This window comes from Ascaphus truei, chromosome 18 (assembly GCF_040206685.1).
Source record: "Ascaphus truei isolate aAscTru1 chromosome 18, aAscTru1.hap1, whole genome shotgun sequence".
Classification (NCBI taxonomy): Eukaryota; Metazoa; Chordata; class Amphibia; order Anura; family Ascaphidae; genus Ascaphus; species Ascaphus truei.
The window spans coordinates 32,175,712-32,202,422 of record NC_134500.1 but is presented as its reverse complement, the minus strand read 5'-3'; the positions used below and the strand labels follow the sequence as shown (position 1 = coordinate 32,202,422).

General features: G+C 51.3%; 1 protein-coding gene across 1 annotated transcript in view; it reads left to right on the top strand.

Annotated features, from left to right (window-relative positions):
* Window positions 1-10,551: 10,551 nt before the first annotated feature.
* The window catches only part of ETFA (electron transfer flavoprotein subunit alpha), a 38,691-nt gene continuing 22,531 nt past the window's right edge, over window positions 10,552-26,711 (top strand). The window contains exons 1-8 of the mRNA XM_075576058.1: window positions 10,552-10,704; window positions 11,403-11,549; window positions 13,490-13,571; window positions 13,975-14,057; window positions 15,550-15,649; window positions 24,431-24,541; window positions 25,408-25,509; window positions 25,846-25,914. Of these exons, the coding sequence (XP_075432173.1) occupies window positions 10,669-10,704; window positions 11,403-11,549; window positions 13,490-13,571; window positions 13,975-14,057; window positions 15,550-15,649; window positions 24,431-24,541; window positions 25,408-25,509; window positions 25,846-25,914 (730 nt within the window). The 5' untranslated portion in view covers window positions 10,552-10,668. The remainder of the gene's footprint in view (window positions 10,705-11,402; window positions 11,550-13,489; window positions 13,572-13,974; window positions 14,058-15,549; window positions 15,650-24,430; window positions 24,542-25,407; window positions 25,510-25,845; window positions 25,915-26,711) is intronic.

Genomic DNA, 26,711 nt, shown 5'->3' with positions numbered 1-26,711 from the left:
CTGGCTGACCGGCGGCTGATCTGTTAAATGATAATGATTAGGATTTAATAGGCTGCAATGCTTCGCGTGTCTACCAGATGGCATAAATTCATGAATTGTAATGCAGTATATATATATATATATACTGTGCAGTATTGCAGCCAGCGGGAATAAAATGCTTCAATCCCTGCCTGGAAAATAACCCAATGCACTCGGGCAGAAAACAGTCACAAACCTCAATACACCCGGGTATACCCGAATTCGTGGGACTAGCCGAGCTCGAATAAAGTGTGTCGCCAGTGTACAAGGTCCAGGCTATTGTGGATTCCAGGATCTCCAGAGGGGCGGTACAGTACTTGGTCCACTGGAGGGGCTTTGGCCCAGAAGAATAGTCTTGGGTTCACCATCGGCATCTCCACGCTCCCAGACTCGTATGGGCTTTCCATCTGAAGCATCCTTCCAAACCAGCTTGGAATCGCCCGGAGGTCGTTTCTGAAGGGGGGGTACTGTGAGGCTCAGGGAGCAATGCCGCTGTTGGCACGCTCCCCACTCACCCTCACTGCCGCAGGCTCCTCCACTTGCTCCCGTCTCCCCCCACGCCACATGCCAGCGCCACCTAAGTTGTGCCGTCCTTGGCGCGCATGCGGTCACGGTCACGGAGGCGCAGTCTCGCGCACGGAGGCGTGGTCACGTGCACGGAGATGCACTCCAGCACCTAAGCCCTGCCTTTCTACTTTCTAGGTACTCCCTGCACCTGCTCATTGACCTATGGCAGTCCTCGCTGGACTCAGACCCCACGCTGCTGCTTTGCCATTGGACTTCCTTTTCCTACATATGCTCAGCTTTGCCACTTACTCTTTGGCTGAGCATATTACCAGTTGCGTTGTGTTTACCTATCCTTGCCTCACAGTCTTGCCTTGCCGATCCTTTCTGTGTACCGACACGGCTTTTCTCGACCATCCGCTATTCTCCTGCCCTGACCTTGGCACCCGGACTACGACTACGCTACCTTCTCCAACCCCAACCTCGGTACCTGGACCTCGACGACTCTCCTCTCTCCAAAGTCGACCTCGGCTAAATACCAGCAACGATCCGTACCTCTCCTGCACTGACCTCTGGCAAGTATACCGACTCTCTGTACCTCTCCACTCCTGACCTGGCTACCTTGACGAACCCTACAATCCTGATGCGCCCTCGTGGCTGTGGGTGGCGTTTTATCCAAATCCCACCTCAGCACCGCGGGTCCGCCTTGTTTGTGGTGAGCACACCGTGACATCTACCACATCAAGACGTGAAACTTCTTCAGATAAACTTTAGTTAAAAATGGAAGAAGACACTTAAAATAGGGTTAAAGGGTCAGTCCCACATAGTGGCAAAGTGACCTAATGACAGTGATGTGTTTAATGGGTTAAAGGATCAGTTCCACGTAGGAGCAAAGTGACCTAATTACAGTGACGTGTTTAATGGGTTAAATGGTCAGTCCCATGTAGGGCCAAAGTGACCTAATGACAGGGAGGTGTTTAATGCGTTAAATGGTCAGTCCAACGTAGGCACAAAGTGACCTAATTAAAGGGACATGTTTAATGGGTTAAAGGGTCAGTCCCACGTAGTTGCAAAGTGACCTAATGACAGGGACGTGTTTTATTGTATTGCAGTTTTATTTGTAACATAAGAGGGAAAGGGGTACAAACAGAAAAAAGGTAAGTGACGGGAAAGAGTAAAAAATATTGCTTTGTTACATCATCACATAGACAGAGATTCTTGGTTCCATTTGCAAAGGTAATAAACAAACGATTACGTAGAGGTTGAACTCTATAAGGTAAATAGACGGCATCTATTTGAAACCGCTCTATCCGGGACCCCAGCTCTTAGCGCCCGAACGTATCGTTTATGGGAAAAAGGTAAAATCACACCCATAATATCCCCCTTGTGAAATTATTGTTGCCTAAGGCGGCATCCATGCTGCTGCGAAGGCGTGCGAAAGCGGCGCGATCACATTGCCTTAAGGCATTGATCACGCCCATAGACCGCGCAGGTCACATCAGCGGTTGTAATGGAGTGTTCACCCCAAACAAGGTGTGACCGCAAGGCCGAGGTGGGGATTTATATATAACACCAACCCACAGCCGCGTGGGCACGTCTGGAGTGTAGATAACTCGAGGTAGCCGGGTCGGGGTTGGAGAGGTATGGATGGTCAGAGATACTTGCCGAGGTCGGGGTTGGAGAGGTTGAAGAGGAGCGGATCGTTGAAGGTACTAGCCGTGGTCAGGATTGGAGAGGTGCGGATCGTGGTGGTACTTTGCCGAGGTCGGGGTTGGAGAGGTGTGGATCGTCGTGGTACTTTGCCGAGGTTGGGGTTGGAGAGGTGTGGATCGTCGTTGGTAGCCGGGGTCAGGAGTTTAGAAGAGCGAAGTCCAGACGAATAGCTGAGGTCAGAAACAGAGGAACCGGAGTACAAGACAAAACTGTGGAGGCAAGGGTAGCAGTGAACACTTCGCACATAGGAAGGTTTATGCTCAGCCGATTTGCCAGTGGGCTGGCTGAGCATAAATAGGACACAGGGACCAATGAGGTAACAGGCTGGAGGAGGCGCGTCAGAGAGAGTGAGTGTGATAGGAGGATACGGTGCAGGAGACAGATGTGGGGAGGATCCCAGAGGCGGAGAGATGACGTGGCTCATGCGTGTGCTGACTGCGCGCCCCGTGTGCACACTGCGCACTGATGATGTTGCCGCATGGGCGGAGTCTGGAGGTGGGACCGGGGACCATAGTATTAACCTCCGCGCGGGAGCGGATCACGAATCATGGATCACGACAGTACCCCCCCACCCCCACTCTGGAGCGACCTCCGGGCGTCTCAGGGAGGGCTTGTGCGGATATTTGGCGTGGAAGAGCCGGACAAGCCTGGGGGCATGAAGACGGTGGCGAGGAACCCACGATCATTCCTCGGGTTCAACGCCCCTCCAGGGTACGAAATACTATATCGGCACCCGGAAATCCTGGAGTCCAAGATGGACTGGACCTTGTACTCCTGTTGGCCCTGTACAAGGAGTGGAGATGGAGACGAGGATTAAAATCGGGGATGCGAGGATCCCGGATGGCCGGCTTCAGCAGGGAAACATGAAACACTGACGGAATCCTCATAGAAGGAGGAAGGCGCAGACGGTATGCCACCGGGTTGATCTTCTCCACAACGGAATAGGGTCCGATGAACCTTGGTGCTAATTTTAGCGTAGGAACCTTGAGGTGGATATTCTTTTAAGACAACCACACCGTCTCCCGGGTTGAATTCTTGAATGCTCCTACGGTGACGGTCCGACTGTGTCTTCTGTCTAGAATTTGCCCTGGTAAGATTCTGCTGGATTCTTTTCCATGAATTCTGTAGCCAAAGAATTCTGTTGTGTGCTGCCGGTACACCAGAACTGGGTGTGGCGATGGGCCGGAGAGACGGGTGAAACCCATAATGAAGAAGGGCTACTCCATGGTGGATTCATTGTGCAGATTGTTGTGCGCGAACTCGGCCCAAGGAAGGTCATCCTAAGTGTCTGAGACGAAACAGTGAATATATTGCTCCAGTGACCCGTTGGTTCGCTCTGTCTGACCGTTGGTTTGGGGATGATAAGCCGAAGAAAAATGTAGAGATATACCTAATTGCTGTGAGGAGGAGTGCCAGAACTTCGAAATAAACTGTGATCCACGGTCAGAGACGATGACAGGCGGCACACCATGGAGGCGGAAAATTTCTTTGACAAAGATGCCTGCCAGTTTGGGAGAGTTGGGAATCCCTTTCAATGGGATAAAGTGGGACTGCTTAGAAAAGTGGTCTACCACTACGAAGATGGTGTTCATCCCTTTAGACACAGGCAGTTCTACTATGAAGTCCATGGATAGATGTGTCCATGGACAATCCGGGTGTAAGGAATCGGGGAACACGTCCTTTGCGACGTGTTCCCTCCTTACCTAGTGCTGCTGCTACCGCTGCTCCACTCTCCGCTCATGCGCGCAACCCCGCTCTGATTACAGAGCATGCGCACACCCGCAGCTCTTCAGCCCCTGCCACGGAGCTTGGCTCCGTCCCCTGGACGCGCTGTGGTGCTCTCGCGCGACACGTGACGACGTGCAACGATCCCCAGCTGCGTGTCAAGCATCATTTGTGCCTCTTGTCTCCTGCAGCCTATCCCAGCTTCCGCAGGGGCTGCGCCCCCGCTCCACCCCGTCTGTCTGCCTACATATACCCTGTTTCTGCTCTCAGTCAGTGCTCAGCATAATTTGGTGTAGTCTCACTGCTTCCTACAGTTGTGCCTTGCCTTGTTCCAGTCTTGTCTTTCAGATTAACCTCTTGTGTACCGACCCAGCTTGTAAGTGAACCTCTCTGGATATTGACCTTGGCTTACCCTCGACTACGGCGACTTCTCCAATCCCTGATCACGGCTAACAGACCTGGACTATTCTACCATCTATAATCCCAGACCATGGCTAACTGATTTCTACGATTCTATTCTCTCCAATCCCAGGACCTGCAAGTATACCGATTAACCCTCTCTCTCCAACCCAGACCCGGCAACGCTAGACAATCCGCCTTCCAGGTGCACTTCCGCTGCTGTGGGTGCGTGGCTTTGTAACTTCCCACCTCAGTACCGGGGTCTTGCCTTGTTTGTGGGTAGCGTGAGTGTTACACTGGGATGGGAAGAAGTCAAAGGAGTCCTGGTGGTTTGTTCAGAGGAGTCTTATTCCGAGCACATGTCGAGCACGCAGCAACAAAGTCCTTAATGTCCTTCTGCATGCCGGGCCACCAAAAGGTCCGCTCCACAAGATCGGTGGTTCTTCTAGTACCAGGATGTCCAGATGACTTGAAAGAATGACCCCATTCAAGAACCTTCCTCTGATGGAGGTGGTGAGGTAAAGAATCGCCCTTCAGGAACTTCGAGACATTCTGGGATGTGGGACTGATCTTGTACAATCTCTCAAGGCATCGAAGTTGTTAGCGGAAAGTATGTATTTAGAGGGAAGTATGGTTTCCTGACAATCCTCGGTTTTGTCGTCCACCAAAAACTGATGGGAGAGGGCATCGCCTTGACATTTTTTGAACCCGGGAGGAAAGAAATAATATAATTGAAACGGGAAAAGAAAAGCGACCACCGGGTGTGTCGAGCCCCTAGGCGACGAGCGCCCTCGATGTAGAGTAAGTTCTTGTGGTCGGTCAAAATGGTGATAGGATTCTCCATGCCTTCTAAAAGATGTCTCCATTCTTCTAGAGCAAACTTGATATCTAGAAGTTCCCGGTTACCTACGTCATAATTTTGTTCGGCTGGAGAACATTTTCTCAAGAAAAAGGCACACGGATGAAGTCTGGCTTGAGGAGTCCTTCTCCGAGACAGAATAGCTCCGGCCCCGACGTCTGATGCATCTACTTCCAATGTGAATGGTAGTTTGGGATCCGGATGTATGAGAATGGGTACCGAAACGAAGGCGGTTTTCAGATGATCGAAGGCTTGGCTAGCCGCTGGCTATCATGAAGTAGGATCCGCACTTTTCTTCGTTAAGGCTGTAATGGGAGCTACTGCAGAAGAGAAATTTTGAATGAGCCTGCGGTAGTAATTTGCAAAGCCCAGAAAGCGCTGTACAGCCTTGAGAGTAGTGGGACGCGGCCAATCCAGGACCACTTTCACTTTAGCTGGATCCATGATGAGAACAGTGTCAGAAATTATGTATCCGAGAAATATCGTGGAGGTTTGGTGGAACTAACACTTTTCCAGCTTGGCGAACAAATGGTTTTCACGAAGGCGTAACAGTACCTGTTTGACATGACCGACATGTTCCTGTGAAGACTTAGAAAATTCATTACGTCATCCAAATAGACGATAACAAACTGATTGAGCAGGTCCCTGAAGATTTAATTAACGAAGTCTTGGAAGACGGCAAGAGCATTACAGAGACCAAAGGGCATGACAAGGTATTCATAATGGCCATCTCGAGTATTGAAAGCCGTTTTCCATTCGTCACCCTGGCGAATTCTTACCAAATTGTAGGCCCCACGCAGGTCCAGTTTGGTAAAGATTTTGAACGCCTCCAAGGGGCCACAGAGTTACGAAATCAATGGCAAGGGATAATGTTTTTTGATGGTGATCTTGTTAAGAGCTCTATAATTGATCCAGGGTCGTAGGGATCCATCCTTCTCCTTCACGAAGAAGAAGCCTGCTCCGGCTGGGAAGATTTCTGAATAAACCCCTTTGGTAAAATTTTTTGAATGTACTCCTTCATGGCTTTAGTCTCTGGAAGGGAAAGTGAACATGAGATTCCCCTAGGAGGTACTGAACTGGACAGCAGGTCAATAGATAATCGAAGGCGCGATGAGGTGGCAGAAGCTCCGATCTTGCTTTATCAAAAACATCACGAAAATCGGTGTAAACCTCGGGCAAAGTTACCTTCTCTTCTTTAGGAGCAGCAATCCCGCACATACTCTTGACGGCACTGCACAATTCTTAGAACATGAAGCGCTCCACAGGACAGGTTCCTTGTCAGTCCAATCAATAGATGGGTTGCGAAGTTGGAGCCACGAGAGGCCAAGAATCACGTCGACCGATGGAGTATGGATGGCATCCAGCTGGATCTCTTCCGTATGGTCCTCACCTGTACGTAAATGAAAGAGAGTGGTCTGTGTAGAGATAAATGCTGGTTGCAGTGATTGACCATCAATTGCTTCCAACCCTGTAGGGCATTTCTTGCAGACGAGGGCGATGTTATTCCTCTCAGCGAAGCCCTGGTCAATGAAATTGCCTCCTGAACCGGAATCCACAAAGGCTAAAGCGGTGGTGTGGGAGTTCTCGCCGGTCAGCGTAACAGGTACAAGGATCCTGGTTGGCAATGGTTTCTCTTTGGTAGGAGAGGTAGAAAGTGTTCCCAATGTGATTCCCTTGGACCTCATTGGGAGTTGGCGTTTCCCAACTAGGGTGCAATAGAGTACCTGATGTCCGGGATTGCCACAGTACAGGCAGAGACCAGCATTGCATCGGCGCTGTTTCTCACTGGACGACAACTTGTTGCCCCGAAGTTGCATGGGCTGAGGAATTTCTGGCGGAAGAGAATCAGCTGTACCAGCATGGAGAGAAGGGAATCTCGGAGTGAGCTGCCGTGACAGGTTCTTTCGGACCTCCTCTCCTGCAGCGGGTTGAGGGGGAGGGGTACAATCCAAACGAATCAGAACATGATGTATTATTGAAGTGAAACTTCCTTAGTGGCACCTCATTCGTGATGGGGCAAAAAAGAATTGTGGAGACAGAAATGAAACGGATGTGACGTCAGTGCTGGCAGTTGAGGCCGGGCTGTGTTCTGGCTCAGCCCAACCCCAACACTGACATCACACCCGCTCCACAAATCAGATGCGGCGGCGGCGGCGATAGCCGCCGGCGCCGCTCCTAATCACCCCCCCACCCCCCCCAGCCCCACACCCCCCACACACCGTGACATATGCGGCGGCGATAGCCGCCGCTCCTAACGGCCGCTGCCATGCCGCGCAGCCTCTCTCCTCCCTACCTCCGCTTTCCTGCGTCCCGCTGACTGAGCGCCGCCGGGGTCGAGGAGAGGAGCCCAGGGATCATGGAGGGTATCCGCCGCCGCAGCTCCTAACGAGCTCTGCTCCCCCCACCCGCTGACATGCGGCGGCGGCAGCCCTCAAAATTTAATTGCCGCCACTCCTGCTGACCTCCCCCGGGCGAGGCATGGAATGGGGGGGAGGGGGGTAGAGTGAGCTGCGTTCCCCACAGCACCATCAGAAGGGGATCGCTGCAGCGCTCCCCTCGAAGCCAGCTCCTGCTGACGATGACGCGCTGCCCCCCCTTCCCCGCCGATACTGCCTCTGCCCACGCAGCACTTCCGGAGGGGGGGGCCTTTATTAGGTATCTGCCCGTTGCCCGGTGCTGCCGCGTCTCGCCGGGGGGTGGGAGGGGCGAGGAGAGTCTCAGGCAGAGCCGCCGCGGGTCCGCAGCTCTGCCTGTCTGTGAGGGGAGTAGGAGTCTCAGGCAGAGCCGCCGCGGGTCCGCAGCTCTGCCTGTTTGTGAGGGGGGGGGGGAGGAGAGTCTCAGGCAGAGCCGCCGCGGGTCCGCAGCTCTGCCTGTCTGTGAGGGGGGGGGGAGGAGAGTCTCAGGCAGAGCCGCCGCGGGTCCGCAGCTCTGCCTGTCTGTGAGGGGGGGGGGTGTGAGGGGAGGAGGAGAGTCTCAGGCAGAGCCGCCGCGGGTCCGCAGCTCTGCCTGTCTGTGAGGGGGGGGGGGGGGTGTGAGGGGAGGAGGAGAGTCTCAGGCAGAGCCGCCGCGAGTCCGCAGCTCTGCCTGTCTGTGAGGGGGGGGGGGGTGTGAGGGGAGGAGGAGAGTCTCAGGCAGAGCCGCCGCGAGTCCGCAGCTCTGCCTGTCTGTGAGGGGGGGGGGGTGTGAGGGGAGGAGGAGAGTCTCAGGCAGAGCCGCCGCGAGTCCGCAGCTCTGCCTGCCTTTGAGGGGGGGGGGGGGAGTCAGGAGGGAGGGGGCAGGACACAGAAAGAGAGACACACATACAGTGACAGACACACACACATACATATACAGTATACACACACAGACACACACACTGACTGACACACATACACACACACACACACTGACTGACACACATACACACTGACTGACACACATGCACACACATTGACACATACACACACACTGACTGACACACACACACACACACACACACACACACACACACACACACACACACACACACACACACACACACACTGACTGACACATACACACACACACTGACTGTGAATAGGTTAGGGGGATGTGTGAGGTGCAGGGGGGCTGCGCATACGTCACACGGTCACACGCACGCACACGGTCACACACACACGCACATGGTCACGCACACACGCACAGTCACACGCACACACGCACACATACACAGTCAGTCGCGCACACAGTCAGTCGCGCACACAGTCAGTCGCGCACACAGTCAGTCGCGTGCACACGCACTGTCACGTGCACCGTGCACTGTCACGCGTACACGCACTGTCACGCGCACAGTCACACACAGTCACACAGTAACACGCACAGTCACACGCACAGTCACACAGTCACACAGTCACACGCACACACACAGTCACATGCACACACACACAGTCACACAGTCACACGCACAGTCACACAGTCACACGCACAGTCACACAGTCACACAGTCACACGCACACACACAGTCACACGCACACACACACAGTCACGCACACACACACACACGAGGAATTCACGCTTAGTGCAAATACAAGGGATGTGTACGCATGTTCTAAGTCAAATTTATTTGCGTTTTGTCAATGAAATTGTATTTTGATTTTTAATTAAAACATCACCAATACAAATACAATTTCTGTGACAAAAGTCAAAGAAGTTTCACTTACTATGCGCGTGCACAGCACACACAGCTTTTTTTTGACAGCATCTACAGATGCTAAAGTTGACATCACTTTTTGTAATTAGTCCCTGTAGGATAAGAGCGTTAATTTAATGGTTGGTTGGCACTAGGGACTGTTCGCTGCCCATTCCTGGATCGGTAGGTCCGGCTCCTCTCCTTGTCACCCAACACCATTCTCTTTTATCGTGACACTAATATATCTTCCCAATCTTCTACATCTCGTATCTTGCCCAAATAATTTTCCCATTGGGCCATAAATCTTGCTTCAGAGGGGAGTCACAGACTGAAATCTTACCGTACAATGAAGAAATTAACCCTGTGTGTCCGCTTCTGCTAAGGAACATAGTTTTAAAGGGGGTAGGTCCAAAAAATGGAGCCTTTGAATTCCCAAATCGCCTAATCTGATAAAATATAAAAAGGTAAGTATTTTGTAACCTCAAGTCTCTAGTGAGTGAATCAAATGCTTTAACCGTCTTGTCTTCCCAGATATGAACCACCCTGGAAATCCCCACGACATCCAGGTCCGGCCGTCCTGCACAGACAGGCCTGGAGAAAAGTCCTGAATACCAGGACAGTGACGTGTTTAATGGGCTTTAGGGTCAGTCCTTAGTAGGACCAAAGTGACCATATGGCAGTGTCTTGTTTAATGGATTAAATCGTCAGTAAGGCACCTATCAACCCAATATAATATAATATAAATGACTGGGTTGGGTGGCTTTCCTCCACCTGGATTATTATAAAATGGAGACAAGATTTGTGCTGATCTCAGAGGCAGGAGATTCCAATGACAAATTAATCAGCTAATAGTAATTACATTAATTGCAATTAGTAGCCAAGGGATAATCTTCAACGGTCTTGATCTCCTGATAATGTTGACGCTTTCTCTCGACCGTTGGAGTTAGCCTTGACCTCTGGCCATTTTTTGCGCAGGGCACACGTATTTGTATTACATTCTAGAGTAATATATATATATATATATATATATGAGATATGAGCATATATTTAAGCGTGATAACACACACACACACACACACACACACACACACACACACACACACACACACACACACACACACACACACACACACACACACACACACACACACACACACACACACACACACACACACACACACACACACACACACACACACACACGTGTCATTCCCCCCGCGCAGCTCCCGTGTTGGAGCGGCGCGCGTTGGTGACGTCACACTCTCCGGTCACCTTCCTGTGTCAGTGTGTTTCTGTCTCCGGGATGTTCCGCGCGCTCAGCACCGGGAGGAGGCGGGGGGTGAGACCCGTGTACCGGTTATATATACACACACACCGGGAGGAGGCGTGAGACCTGTATTATATGTATATATACACCAGGGGGAGGTGGGGGGATAAGAGTGCTGTATATTATATATACACTTTGACTGGGTTGGGGGAGTTAGTACAGTGTGTATATATATCTATCGATATATATATATATATATATATATATATATATATATATATATATATATATATATATATATATCGATCTAATTTATTATATATATATATATATATATATATATATATATATATATATATATATATATATATATACATACACATACATACACACACTAATTTATTATATATATATATATAATATATATATATACATACACACACACACACACACTAATTTATTATATATATATATATATATATATATATATATATATATATATATATATACACACACACACACACCTTGGGGATGAGGGGGGCTTATGCATAAACAAAGTGTGTATTTCATTTATATGTAATTACACCCACACACCGATGTGGAGATCTGGGGGGGAGGGGGAGGAGAGGAGTGTGCCCTTACTACATCCATGGTACATGTGTACTTAACCCCTTCGCTGCCAGGAGGGACAGCAATTCATTGCAGAGCCCTGGCCACGTGTGTTTTGGGGGTGCACGCTCAGCACTAATGTGTATCCTGCTGTCTCCCAGGCCGCACTGCAGAGGCTACACAGCACGCTGGTGATAGCGGAGCACGATAATCAGAAGCTGACACCCATCACGCTCAACGCAATCGCCGCTGCTGGGCACCTCGGGGGGGATGTGTCCTGCTTGGTGGCCGGGACTAACTGTACTCAGGTGGGTTTGGTGACCTGCGGCCCCCAAAGGTCTCAGCAAAGGGAGTCGGTGTGAGTCCTGTGGGAAGCAGCTGTGACGTTCACGTGGTCCTGGCAGTCCTATAAGTTAACGCTGCCCAGACAGCATCAGTTAACAATTAACCACGTCCCTGTCATTAGGCCACTTCGTTCCCCGCTGGTGCTGAGCAGGTGGCGCTTGGCGCAGTTACTTTCATATATATATATATATATATAGTTCCGGCTCACGTGATGCATGCGTGGGCACACACGCTCGGCTCTTTGGTAAATACATTTTTTATACTTTCCCGCTTGCTGAAATAGCCCGCAATTGCACCCCCCCTCCCCCCTCCGCACGCGCGTTCGCAAGTTGCAGGACACCCGGCGCTCATGCTCTAAGCATGAGCGCGCTCAGCGCCAGCGGGGACTCAGCCTTAAACAGGACACTCAGGTCACTTTGCTCCTACGTGGGACTGACCCTGAACCCATTAAACACGTCGCTGTCATTAAGTAACTTGTGTTTAATGGGTTAAAGGTCAGTCCCACTGAGGATATCACGGTCATTAGATCCCCAGTGGGACCGACCACTAAAGAATTCTGTATGCCTGGCAACATTAGGGTTAAATATTAAACCTTTAAAAATGGATAATAGCAAGTCCGCGCGTAATTTGCTTGTCATTCATATTTCAGCATGGAGGCAAGTGTATTTGTATGTGTAGAAAATCACAAACCAATCGATTAGTTTGGATGTGAGGCTGTTATCACTGCAGCAATATGTGCGTTTAAGCACCGGTGACTGGCCTTTTGAGTGGTTTATTGCTGCATTGGACAACAGTGTTGGAAATGTTGCATTTCCCATGTTCTGGTGACGTGTTTTGCAATGTATGTATGTTCCTTTGTATTATGCATAGAATTGCACTCGTATACTGTTCTTTGCATACAGTGTGCACAGCGCTTGTACACAGCATTTTGCAGGCACACGTGACTGTTACCACAAACTCATTGCATCTGGTGTCCAAATTCTGCTGAATCTCCTATATATTTGGCAGAGTTGTGTGTCTGATCGCTCTGCGTTTGGACCTCTCAAGATATCGTAACAAAAATATCATGAAGGTTCCTGAGATCTAGGAGCGGGTTTGTGTCTGTTTGGAAATTGGATACATTCTGTTTTTAATTCTATGTTACAATTTTTCTGAAAAGGAAGTCAGCCGTTGGGTGTTGTACCTGGCAGGCTATGTAGCTGGTGACCTAATGCACATAGCCTGGTGGCAGATATGTAGAGTCAGATAGCTGTGAAGTTTACACAGAGAGTGAGGAAGTCAGTTGGTGTGTGAGGAGAAAGTAAGAACGCTGGGGGAGGGGAGAGAGGCGGAAAGAATTGGGGACATCGTAAGTTATTAAAGGAAAGTGATGGGAGGGGGGAGATGAGATGTGAGATGGGGGAGGGAGGGGGTGAGATGGAGGGTGTGAGATGGGGGGAGGGGGTGAGAGCAGGAGGGGAGGAATGAGGTTGGTTTCTTCAAATTCCCAAGCACCGCTCAGTACTTTCAGCTAGTCATGTTGGAAAATAAAAAGTTGCCGTATTGATATTGTACTATTAGAATATACTCCTCAGCGATGTACCGTGGACCTGAGATAAATATACAGGCAGCATTGTGATGTTAAAGGCGGGATATTGACCACGTAGATTGTAAGCTCTTCTGGGCAGGGACGCCTTTTCCTAAATGTCTACGTTTATGTCTCAAGCGCTTATTCTCACGATGCCGTGTGTTACTGCTGTAATGCGCCATATAAATAAAGATATACTCACATATTCCAGCCGGAAAGTTCCGGGATCGGGGCGGGCGTTGCTGCCAGTGCAGGGTTAATGGTTCCTTCACGAGGTGGCTTTGTATGGTTGGGGCCCCTGTGCCAGATCACCGTGTTAACCCTTTGTATTGGCAGGTAGCAGAGGAGCTGGCGAAGGTGCAGGGGGTGTCCAAAGTGTTTGTGGCCCAACACGACGCATACAAAGGGTTCCTGCCAGGTGAGACGCGCAGGGATTTACCTGCTGCTGCTAAACTACCACCCCCTGGCAAGGTACTGTTACTCTTAGGGACAGAGAGGCGTTCAGTGGGTTAAGTATTGGAGATTGTTTCTGGTGTGTATTTTTACACGTCCCTGTCACTTTGCTTCTATGTGGGACTGACCCTTTAACCCATTAGACACTTCACTTTTATTAGGTCACGTTGCACTGACCCTATACTCCATTAAACAAGTCACTAGGTCACGTTGCCCCTACGTGGCACTGACCCATTAACTATGTCACTGTCAGGCCACGTTGCTCCTACCTGGGACTACCCCTTTAAGACATAAAATGCGCATTGTGTATGTAAAGTGCTGTTGTCTGCAGGCTGTACTATAGGGTAACAACCGTGTGTTCTCCCCAGAGGAGCTGACTCCATTGATTTTGCAAGCTCAGAAGCAGTTCGGTTTCACCCACATCTGTGCCGGAGCGTCTGCCTTTGGCAAGGTAAAGAGGACCTGTTACTGAGCTCGCTTAGCACAGCCGTGACGGGGTTAAGGCTCCCTCCGCCATGTCACTGATGTGACCCGCTCGGCGCGATGCTGGTGCGAAGCGCTTCCTGGTCTTCCACGCATTACCTGATCCCATACACTTCACCGGGTGAGCCAGTTACTGGGGCCGGCTGAGCCAGTTACCGGGGCCGGGTGAGCCAGTTACCGGGGCCGGGTGAGCCAGTTACCGGGGCCGGGTGAGCCAGTTACCGGGGCCGGGTGAGCCAGTTACCGGGGCCGGGTGAGCCAGTTACCGGGGCCGGGTGAGCCAGTTACCGGGGCCGGGTGAGCCAGTTACCGGGGCCGGGTGAGCCAGTTACCGGGGCCGGGTGAGCCAGTTACCGGGGCCGGGTGAGCCAGTTACCGGGGCCGGGTGAGCCAGTTACCGGGGCCGGGTGAGCCAGTTACCGGGGCCGGGTGAGCCGTGAGCCGTGTGCCGGCATACCGCTAAGCATCAGGAAAAGAGGATTTGTTCACAAATATATTTTATGTAGATGGGAGTGTGAACAACCCCACAAAGTATCGTCAGGAGCTGAGACACTTATCTATCCACCAACACAGCACATTTCTAAATACGTACACACACAGGCGTGCGTACGTGTGCGTCCATACAAACGTGCGCGCGTGTACACACACGTACAAGCATACACATATACACATATGCACGTACATGCACTTTATAAAATATATAGAGAGATAGATATATATGGATATAGATATATCAGTGTGACTTTCTCTTTAATTCAAGAAAGTGTGTTGCTGATTATGCTCCTGTTTTTCCATGGGGTGATGTGTGTGTGTGTGTGTGTGTGTTTGTTTGTTTGTGTTTTACTCAATTGTATTCTCTGCTCTAATACTGCTTGAACTAACCTGATTCTTCTGTATATTAAAGCTCCAAACGTGTCTTTGGGTCCATGTTACTTTACCGTCACTCTCAGCACTCGGGCCTTGTGCGTCGTGACTCCGCGATGGCGTCACATCTCTGCGATGGCGTCACATCTCTGCGATGGCGTCACATCTCTGCGTTGGCGTCACATCTCTGCGATGGCGTCACTGCCACTCGTTCGAGATTCTCCTGCTGTCCTGATCTCCTTGGGTCCCTCCCTCAGAGCCGGTCTGTGCCGCGCGATTCAATCCCAACGCGTTTCAAGAAGGGAACGTCACTTCATTAGGGATCGCTGACCAAGGGAGCTCAGGACTGCAGGAGAGTCTCGGCGGCAGTGACGCCATCACGGAGACGCGAAACGACTGAGTGCTGAGAGTGCAGACAAACTAACAGGGACCCAACGGCTATTGAAGCTTTAATACACAGAAAAATCAGTGCAGGGCTTAAGGGGACCATCCCCTCGCGCACATGGGTTACCCCACAGAAAGCCGTACACAGCCCCGTAACGAGGTGAATGTTACTTGGGGCGCCCGGGTTATTTGTTGTCTTGTTTCCGACCTAGAATCTCCTACCCAGAGTAGCGGCGAAGCTGGATGTGGCGCCCATCTCCGACATCATCGAGATCAAATCCCCCGACACTTTTGTGAGGACTATTTATGCTGGTGAGAAATGTCGCCAAAAGAGATTAAATATTATAAAGGAGACGTCCCTGCATAGTGTGAGCAGAGCTTCCCAACCTCACAGGTCCCTGCATAGTGTGAGCAGAGCTTCCCAACCTCACAGGTCCCTGCATAGTGTGAGCAGAGCTTCCCAACCCTCACAGGTCCCTGCATAGTGTGAGCAGAGCTTCCCAACCCTCACAGGTCTCTGCATAGTGTGAGCAGAGCTTCCCAACCTCACAGGTCCCTGCATAGTGTGAGCAGAGCTTCCCAACCCTCACAGGTCTCTGCATAGTGTGAGCAGAGCTTCCCAACCTCACAGGTCCCTGCATAGTGTGAGCAGAGCTTCCCAACCCTCACAGGTCCCTGCATAGTGTGAGCAGAGCTTCCCAACCCTCACAGGTCTCTGCATAGTGTGAGCAGAGCTTCCCAATCCTCACAGGTCTCTGCATAGTGTGAGCAGAGCTTCCCAACCCTCACAGGTCTCTGCATAGTGTGAGCAGAGCTTCCCAACCCTCACAGGTCTCTGCATAGTGTGAGCAGAGCTTCCCAACCCTCACAGGTCTCTGCATAGTGTGAGCAGAGCTTCCCAACCTCACAGGTCCCTGCATAGTGTGAGCAGAGCTTCCCAACCTCACAGGTCTCTGCATAGTGTGAGCAGAGCTTCCCAACCTCACAGGTCCCTGCATAGTGTGAGCAGAGCTTCCCAACCCTCACAGGTCTCTGTATAGTGTGAGCAGAGCTTCCCAACCTCACAGGTCCCTGCATAGTGTGAGCAGAGCTTCCCAACCTCACAGGTCTCTGCATAGTGTGAGCAGAGCTTCCCAACCTCACAGGTCTCTGCATAGTGTGAGCAGAGCTTCCCAACCCTCACAGGTCCCTGCATAGTGTGAGCAGAGCTTCCCAACCTCACAGGTCTTTGCATAGTGTGAGCAGAGCTTCCCAACCCTCACAGGTCTCTGCATAGTGTGAGCAGAGCTTCCCAACCCTCACAGGTCTCTGCATAGTGTGAGCAGAGCTTCCCAACCCTCACAGGTCTCTGTATAGTGTGAGCAGAGCTTCCCAACCTCACAGGTCTCTGCATAGTGTGAGCAGAGCTTCCCAACCCTCACAGGTCTCTGCATAGTGTGAGCAGAGCTTCCCAACCCTCACAGGTCTCTGCATAGTGTGAGCAGAGCTTCCCAACCCTCACAGGTCTCTGCATAGTGTGAGCAGAGCTTCCCAACCTCACAGGTCCCTGCATAGTGTGAGCAGAGCTTCCCAACCTCACAGGTCTCTGCATAGTGTGAGCAGAGCTTCCCAACCCTCACAGGTCCCTGCATAATGTGAGCAGAGCTTCCCAACCTCACAGGTCCCTGCATAGTGTGAGCAGAGCTTCCCAACCCTCACAGGTCTCTGTATAGTGTGAGCAGAGCTTCCCAACCTCACAGGTCCCTGCATAGTGTGAGCAGAGCTTCCCAACCTCACAGGTCCCTGCATAATGTGAGCAGAGCTTCCCAACCTCACAGGTCCCTGCATAGTGTGAGCAGAGCTTCCCAACCTCACAGGTCTCTGCATAGTGTGAGCAGAGCTTCCCACCCCTCACAGGTCCCTGCATAGTGTGAGCAGAGCTTCCCAACCTCACAGGTCTTTGCATAGTGTGAGCAGAGCTTCCCAACCTCACAGGTCTCTGCATAGTGTGAGCAGAGCTTCCCAACCCTCACAGGTCTCTGCATAGTGTGAGCAGAGCTTCCCAACCCTCACAGGTCCCTGCATAGTGTGAGCAGAGCTTCCCAACCTCACAGGTCCCTGCATAGTGTGAGCAGAGCTTCCCAACCTCACAGGTCTTTGCATAGTGTGAGCAGAGCTTCCCAACCTCACAGGTCTCTGTATAGTGTGAGCAGAGCTTCCCAACCTCACAGGTCCCTGCATAGTGTGAGCAGAGCTTCCCAACCTCACAGGTCTCTGCATAGTGTGAGCAGAGCTTCCCAACCCTCACAGGTCTCTGTATAGTGTGAGCAGAGCTTCCCAACCCTCACAGGTCTCTGTATAGTGTGAGCAGAGCTTCCCAACCCTCACAGGTCTCTGTATAGTGTGAGCAGAGCTTCCCAACCCTCACAGGTCTCTGTATAGTGTGAGCAGAGCTTCCCAATCCTCACAGGTCTCTGCATAGTGTGAGCAGAGCTTCCCAACCCTCACAGGTCCCTGCATAGTGTGAGCAGAGCTTCCCAACCTCACAGGTCCCTGCATAGTGTGAGCAGAGCTTCCCACCCCTCACAGGTCTCTGTATAGTGTGAGCAGAGCTTCCCAACCCTCACAGGTCTCTGTATAGTGTGAGCAGAGCTTCCCAATCCTCACAGGTCTCTGTATAGTGTGAGCAGAGCTTCCCAACCTCACAGGTCTCTGCATAGTGTGAGCAGAGCTTCCCAACCCTCACAGGTCTCTGCATAGTGTGAGCAGAGCTTCCCAACCTCACAGGTCTCTGCATAGTGTGAGCAGAGCTTCCCAACCCTCACAGGTCTCTGCATAGTGTGAGCAGAGCTTCCCAACCTCACAGGTCCCTGCATAGTGTGAGCAGAGCTTCCCAATCCTCACAGGTCTCTGCATAGTGTGAGCAGAGCTTCCCAACCCTCACAGGTCTCTGCATAGTGTGAGCAGAGCTTCCCAACCCTCACAGGTCTCTGCATAGTGTGAGCAAAGCTTCCCAACCCTCACAGGTCTCTGTATAGTGTGAGCAGAGCTTCCCAACCTCACAGGTCTCTGCATAGTGTGAGCAGAGCTTCCCAACCCTCACAGGTCCCTGCATAGTGTGAGCAGAGCTTCCCAACCTCACAGGTCTCTGCATAGTGTGAGCAGAGCTTCCCAACCCTCACAGGTCTCTGTATAGTGTGAGCAGAGCTTCCCAACCTCACAGGTCTCTGCATAGTGTGATCAGAGCTTCCCAACCTCACAGGTCTCTGCATAGTGTGAGCAGAGCTTCCCAACCTCACAGGTCCCTGCATAGTGTGAGCAGAGCTTCCCAACCCTCACAGGTCCCTGCATAGTGTGAGCAGAGCTTCCCACCCCTCACAGGTCTCTGCATAGTGTGAGCAGAGCTTCCCAACCTCACAGGTCCCTGCATAGTGTGAGCAGAGCTTCCCAACCTCACAGGTCTCTGCATAGTGTGAGCAGAGCTTCCCAACCCTCACAGGTCCCTGCATAGTGTGAGCAGAGCTTCCCAACCTCACAGGTCTCTGCATAGTGTGAGCAGAGCTTCCCAACCCTCACAGGTCTCTGCATAGTGTGAGCAGAGCTTCCCAACCCTCACAGGTCCCTGCATAGTGTGAGCAGAGCTTCCCACCCCTCACAGGTCTCTGTATAGTGTGAGCAGAGCTTCCCAACCCTCACAGGTCTCTGCATAGTGTGAGCAGAGCTTCCCAACCCTCACAGGTCTCTGCATAGTGTGAGCAGAGCTTCCCAACCCTCACAGGTCCCTGCATAGTGTGAGCAGAGCTTCCCAACCTCACAGGTCTCTGTATAGTGTGAGCAGAGCTTCCCAACCCTCACAGGTCCCTGCATAGTGTGAGCAGAGCTTCCCACCCCTCACAGGTCTCTGTATAGTGTGAGCAGAGCTTCCCAACCTCACAGGTCTCTGCATAGTGTGAGCAGAGCTTCCCAACCTCACAGGTCTCTGTATAGTGTGAGCAGAGCTTCCCACCCCTCACAGGTCCCTGCACAGTGTGAGCAGAGCTTCCCAACCCTCACAGGTCTCTGTATAGTGTGAGCAGAGCTTCCCAACCCTCACAGGTCCCTGCATAGTGTGAGCAGAGCTTCCCAACCCTCACAGGTCTCTGCATAGTGTGAGCAGAGCTTCCCAACCCTCACAGGTCTCTGTATAGTGTGAGCAGAGCTTCCCAACCCTCACAGGTCTCTGTATAGTGTGAGCAGAGCTTCCCAACCTCACAGGTCTCTGCATAGTGTGAGCAGAGCTTCCCAACCTCACAGGTCTCTGCATAGTGTGAGCAGAGCTTCCCAACCTCACAGGTCCCTGCATAGTGTGAGCAGAGCTTCCCAACCTCACAGGTCTCTGCATAGTGTGAGCAGAGCTTCCCAACCTCACAGGTCTCTGCATAGTGTGAGCAGAGCTTCCCAACCTCACAGGTCTCTGCATAGTGTGAGCAGAGCTTCCCAACCCTCACAGGTCTCTGCATAGTGTGAGCAGAGCTTCCCAACCCTCACAGGTCTCTGCATAGTGTGAGCAGAGCTTCCCAACCTCACAGGTCTCTGCATAGTGTGAGCAGAGCTTCCCAACCTCACAGGTCTCTGCATAGTGTGAGCAGAGCTTCCCAACCCTCACAGGTCTCTGCATAGTGTGAGCAGAGCTTCCCAACCTCACAGGTCTCTGCATAGTGTGAGCAGAGCTTCCCAACCTCACAGGTCCCTGCATAGTGTGAGCAGAGCTTCCCAACCTCACAGGTCCCTGTATAGTGTGAGCAGAGCTTCCCAACCTCACAGGTCTCTGCATAGTGTGAGCAGAGCTTCCCAACCCTCACAGGTCTCTGCATAGTGTGAGCAGAGCTTCCCAACCCTCACAGGTCTCTGCATAGTGTGAGCAGAGCTTCCCAACCTCACAGGTCTCTGCATAGTGTGAGCAGAGCTTCCCAACCTCACAGGTCTCTGCATAGTGTGAGCAGAGCTTCCCAACCCTCACAGGTCTCTGCATAGTGTGAGCAGAGCTTCCCAACCTCACAGGTCTCTGCATAGTGTGAGCAGAGCTTCCCAACCTCACAGGTCCCTGCATAGTGTGAGCAGAGCTTCCCAACCTCACAGGTCCCTGTATAGTGTGAGCAGAGCTTCCCAATCCTCACAGGTCTCTGCATAGTGTGAGCAGAGCTTCCCAACCTCACAGGTCTCTGCATAGTGTGAGCAGAGCTTCCCAACCCTCACAGGTCCCTGCATAGTGTGAGCAGAGCTTTCCACCCCTCACAGGTCTCTGTATAGTGTGAGCAGAGCTTCCCAACCCTCACAGGTCCCTGCATAGTGTGAGCAGAGCTTCCCAACCTCACAGGTCTCTGTATAGTGTGAGCAGAGCTTCCCAACCTCACAGGTCCCTGCATAGTGTGAGCAGAGCTTCCCAACCTCACAGGTCTCTGTATAGTGTGAGCAGAGCTTCCAACCCTCACAGGTCCCTGCATAGTGTGAGCAGAGCTTCCCAACCTCACAGGTCTCTGTATAGTGTGAGCAGAGCTTCCAAACCTTCACAGGTCCATGCATAGTGTGAGCAGAGCTTCCCAACCTCACAGGTCCCTGCATAGTGTGAGCAGAGCTTCCCAACCTCACAGGTCCCTGCATAGTGTGAGCAGAGCTTCCCAACCTCACAGGTCTCTGCATAGTGTGAGCAGAGCTTCCAAACCTTCACAGGTCCATGCACAGTGTGAGCAGAGCTTCCCAACCTCACAGGTCTCTGTATAGTGTGAGCAGAGCTTCCCACCCTCACAGGTCCCTGCATATTGTGAGCAGAGCTTCCCAACCCTCACAGGTCTCTGCATAGTGTGAGCAAAGCTTCCCAACCCTCACAGGTCTCTGCATAGTGTGAGCAGAGCTTCCCAACCCTCACAGGTCTCTGCATAGTGTGAGCAGAGCTTCCCAACCCTCAAATGTCTCTGCATAGTGTGAGCAGAGCTTCCCAACCCTCACAGGTCTCTGTATAGTGTGAGCAGAGCTTCCCAACCTCACAGGTCCCTGTATAGTGTGAGCAGAGCTTCCCAACCCTCACAGGTCTCTGCATAGTGTGAGCAGAGCTTCCCAACCTCACAGGTCTCTGCATAGTGTGAGCAGAGCTTCCCAACCCTCACAGGTCTCTGCATAGTGTGAGCAGAGCTTCCCAACCTCACAGGTCTCTGCATAGTGTGAGCAGAGCTTCCCAACCCTCACAGGTCTCTGTATAGTGTGAGCAGAGCTTCCCAACCTCACATGTCTCTGCATAGTGTGAGCAGAGCTTCCCAACCCTCACATGTCTCTGTATAGTGTGAGCAGAGCTTCCCGACCCTCACAGGTCTCTGCATAGTGTGAGCAGAGCTTCCCACCCTCACAGGTCCCTGCATAGTGTGAGCAGAGCTTCTCAACCCTCACAGGTCCCTGCATAGTGTGAGCAGAGCTTCCCAACCTCACAGGTCTCTGCATAGTGTGAGCAGATCTTCCCAACCCTCACAGGTCTCTGCATAGTGTGAGCAGAGCTTCCCAACCTCACAGGTCTCTGTATAGTGTCAGCAGAGCTTCCCAACCCTCACAGGTCTCTGTATAGTGTGAGCAGAGCTTCCCAACCCTCACAGGTCTCTGTATAGTGTGAGCAGAGCTTCCCAACCCTCACAGGTCTCTGCATAGTGTGAGCAGAGCTTCCCAACCCTCACAGGTCTCTGTATAGTGTGAGCAGAGCTTCCCAACCCTCACAGGTCTCTGCATAATGTGAGCAGAGCTTCCCAACCTCACAGGTCTCTGTATAGTGTCAGCAGAGCTTCCCAACCCTCACAGGTCTCTGTATAGTGTGAGCAGAGCTTCCCAACCCTCACAGGTCTCTGTATAGTGTGAGCAGAGCTTCCCAACCCTCACAGGTCTCTGCATAGTGTGAGCAGAGCTTCCCAACCCTCACAGGTCTCTGCATAGTGTGAGCAGAGCTTCCCAACCTCACAGGTCTCTGCATAGTGTGAGCAGAGCTTCCCAACCTCACAGGTCTCTGCATAGTGTGAGCAGAGCTTCCCAACCTCACAGGTCTCTGCATAGTGTGAGCAGAGCTTCCCAACCCTCACAGGTCTCTGCATAGTGTGAGCAGAGCTTCCCAACCTCACAGGTCTCTGCATAGTGTGAGCAGAGCTTCCCAACCCTCACAGGTCTCTGCATAGTGTGAGCAGAGCTTCCCAACCTCACAGGTCTCTGCATAGTGTGAGCAGAGCTTCCCACCCTCACAGGTCCCTGCATAGTGTGAGCAGAGCTTCCCAACCTCACAGGTCTCTGTATAGTGTGAGCAGAGCCTCCCAACCTCACAGGTCCCTGCATAGTGTGAGCAGAGCTTCCCACCCCTCACAGGTCTCTGCATAGTGTGAGCAGAGCTTCCCACCCCTCACAGGTCCCTGCATAGTGTGAGCAGAGCTTCCCAACCTCACAGGTCCCTGCATAGTGTGAGCAGAGCTTCCCACCCCTCACAGGTCTCTGCATAGTGTGAGCAGAGCTTCCCACCCCTCACAGGTCCCTGCATAGTGTGAGCAGAGCTTCCCACCCCTCACAGGTCTCTGCATAGTGTGAGCAGAGCTTCCCACCCTCACAGGTCCCTGCATAGTGTGAGCAGAGCTTCCCACCCTCACAGGTCTCTGCATAGTGTGAGCAGAGCTTCCCACCCTCACAGGTCTCTGCATAGTGTGAGCAGAGCTTCCCAACCTCACAGGTCTCTGTATAGTGTCTACTGATAGTTTTGCAATAAATGCATTGTTTCTGGAGCCCTGGCGTGCCTGTATGTGTGGCCTGTAGCTAGATATATACGCGCACACACTTGGGTATGATTCCGTACAAAGGTTCAGCTATACAAGTTGTCTGCAACTCGTTATGATGTCACGTGCCAGATATAGCCTACCAGGCACTACCCCCAGGGGCTGACTAGCTTAGAGAAATGGCGGATAGGAGGCGGCAGGGGGGGCGACCGTCCCAGGACCGCGATGAAGAAGGTGGGGGTGAGGGAGGCCACGAGCAGGGTCCAGACAGGTTTGGGAGGGTATGTAGGAGGTCACACAGTTGATGGGGAGGGGCCTCTTCCCCCCTCCAACCCCTCAGGTAATTCCGATCTCTGTCCCCTGTAATTGTCACTTACACCCCCCCCCCCCCCCCTGTGCGTCTCCCTGTTGACACGTTGCGAGCCATCAATCACTAATTAGAGACACGGGTCCCTGCGTAACATGGAGTGCACACGTCCCCACGTGTGTCGTGAAATATTAATACATCCCTGCTGTTCTGAGGACTCGTCACGACAACAAACCATCCGCGGGATGAGATATCCCTCAGGGGGAGCCCATTATCCACCAGGAAACCCGGCGATAACATCTTGTACTGCAGCGTTCTATCGTTCCGGGGAGTGCACATATACGGCACTTGTGATACATTTTAAAGACCTAAGTGACATGTTTAATGGGTTAAAGAGTCAGTCCCACGTGGGAGCAAAGTGGCCCTTTAACCCATTAAACGCGTTCCTGTCATTAGGTCACTTTGCCCCTATGTGGGACTGACCCTTTAACCCATTAAACACGTTCCTGTCATTAGGTCACTTTGCCCCTACGTGGGACTGACCCTTTAACCCATTAAACATGTCCCTGTCATTAGGTCAATTTGCTCCTACGTGGGACTGACCCTTAAACCCATTAAACACGTTCCTGTCATTAGGTCACTTTGCCCCTACGTGGGACTGACCCTTTAACCCATTAAACATGTCCCTGTCATTAGGTCACTTTGCTCCTACGTGGGACTGACCCTTAAACCCATTAAACACGTCCCTGTCATTAGGTCACTTTGCCCCCTACGTGGGACTGTCCCTTTAACCCATTAAACACGTCCCTGTCATTAGGTCACTTTGCCCCCTACGTGGGACTGACCCTTTAACCCATTAAACACGTTCCTGTCATTAGGTCACTTTGCCCCTACGTGGGACTGACCCTTTAACCCATTAAACACGTCCCTGTCATTAGGTCACTTTGCCCCCTACTTGGGACTGACCCTTTAACCCATTAAACACGTCCCTGTCATTAGGTCACTTTGACCCTTTACCTTTTTAAAACTGTTTTCCAGGGAATGCCCTGTGTACCGTGAAGTGTGACGAGCCTGTTAAAGTGTTGACTATACGAGCGACATCCTTCGAGCCTGCCGCAGCTGCCGGGGGGAACGCTGGCTCAGGCACAGGTACCTGTATGTCTGTAGCAACCATGCTACAAATCTAAGTAGCCATGACTTTGTTACAGGTGCAGTGCGCTCTCCTTCAGCACACGTGCTGCTTCTGTCCCTTGTCGCCCTGTGTGTAACGCCTCATTCTAATAACCTTTTCATCATTTTCTCTTGTGCGCAAATGCTGTTGTAACCACATTTTTCTCCCGGGCCTGCTAAAGATGGCCAGCTTTTTAAGTATTAAATAAAAAATAGTTCTCTCCCGCTTGGTCCGAGCTGCTAACCAGCGAGTTCTGGTTTAGTTCGTACTGTCTGTTTTTTGGGTTGGAACCAGGAATATGTATGTATATCTTTATTTATATAGCGCCATCCAGGTGCGTAGCGCAGTACAATACACGTGACAATATTATAACACAGAATGGGAGGAAGCGCTGCAGACCTAAAACAATAGGAAAAGGAGTCCCTGCCCCGAAGAGCTTACAATCTAAGTGGTAATTAGGGAGCATTTACAGAGACAGGGTGTGCTGGTAAGTGCGTCTGCAAGGGGCCAAGGTCGAAGTATGAGATGTATAGTATCAGCCACGGAGCTACTCGTATGCTTCTTTAGCAAGGGTTTTTAAGATTGGTCTTAAAGGTGGAGGAAGAGGGTGGCAGTCGGATATTGAGGGGAAGGGTATTCCAGAGGTGTGGGGCAGTGAGTGAGAGAGGTTTTAGATATAAGATGGGTAGGGAGAAGACATCCTTGGGCGGAACGCAAGGGTTGGTTACATTGCTAAAGGCTTTTCAGTGACCGCAGTATGTTGCTACAGAGTACTGCCTCTCTAATTAATTTGCTGCTATTAGTTCCAGATGTTTCTCTAACCATAAATGTTTTATCTGCGCAGTCTCACCTCCTGCTCCTGTCGGATTATCCAAGTGGCTGGAGCAGAGCCTGACCAAAAGTGACCGCCCGGAGCTGACCAGTGCAAAGGTCGTAGTGTCTGGAGGTAGGAAAAACGGACATGACTCAAGTATCTGTATATATCTTTACTGGGGGGGGGGAGAAAGAGAGGTCACTCCTTCTGGGTAAGAGGGGTCAGCACCGCGGTATAGAGTGATAGGCTAACATAGAGAGCGTGGCGCAGGGGCGGCCAACACCAGTCCTCAAGACGCCCCCTAATGGGTCATGTTTTAAGGATATCCCTGCTTCAGCACAGGTGGCTCAGTCTGAAGATGGGGTATCCATAACACCTGAGCTGTACATGGCCCTTGAGGATGGGGTGGCTGCCCCTGATATAAGGCTGCTGGTATAATGGTGTTTGTTCTTTGTTGTTGTTTCCCAGGACGAGGGTTGAAGAGCGGCGATAATTTCAAGCTGTTATATGACCTGGCGGACCAGCTCCATGCTGCAGGTAATACGTCTGTCTGTCTGTCTGTCTGTGGACACACACACACACACTGGGTATACATATTTATTCTGTGTGTATACAAATATGTGTGTGTGTGTGTGTGTGTGTGTGTATATATATATATATATATATGTGTGTGTGTATATATATATATATATATATATATATATATATATATATATATATATATATATATATCTCATCCCAGCCTCTGTCTAAAAGCTGTGTTTAAAACAGCATGCATTGGCTTGAGGATTTGCTTGTGTAATACGAGCTTGAGACAAAAGGTGGCACTGAGTGCTCATTTGCATGTCATTTCCCAGAATCCCTTGCTGCAGTGGAAGCGCTGTATGCTGGGCGATAATGGGGAAAGACAGGGTTGCAGACCTGTCTAAGACATGCAAATGAACATACAGTAATATTTACAGATGCTTTACTGTGGAGGGTTTTTGTCCCTTTTTTTTACCCACATAACCTTAATAATAGTTAGTGTGTGTGTGTGTGTGTGTGTGTGTGTGTGTGTGTGTGTGTGTGTGTGTGTGTGTGTGTGTGTGTGTGTGTGTGTGTGTGTGTGTGTGTGTGTGTGTGTGTGTGTGTGTGTGTGTGTGTGTGTGTGTGTGTGTGTGTGTGTGTGTGTATGTATGTATATATATATATATATATATATATATATATATATATATATATATATATATTGCATTATGTTTGTCATGCAGATAGATAACATTTATTAGAATAGATGTAAGGTAGGTAATACACGCTTACAACGTCAGGGAATGAGACGCCCTCAGTATTCATTA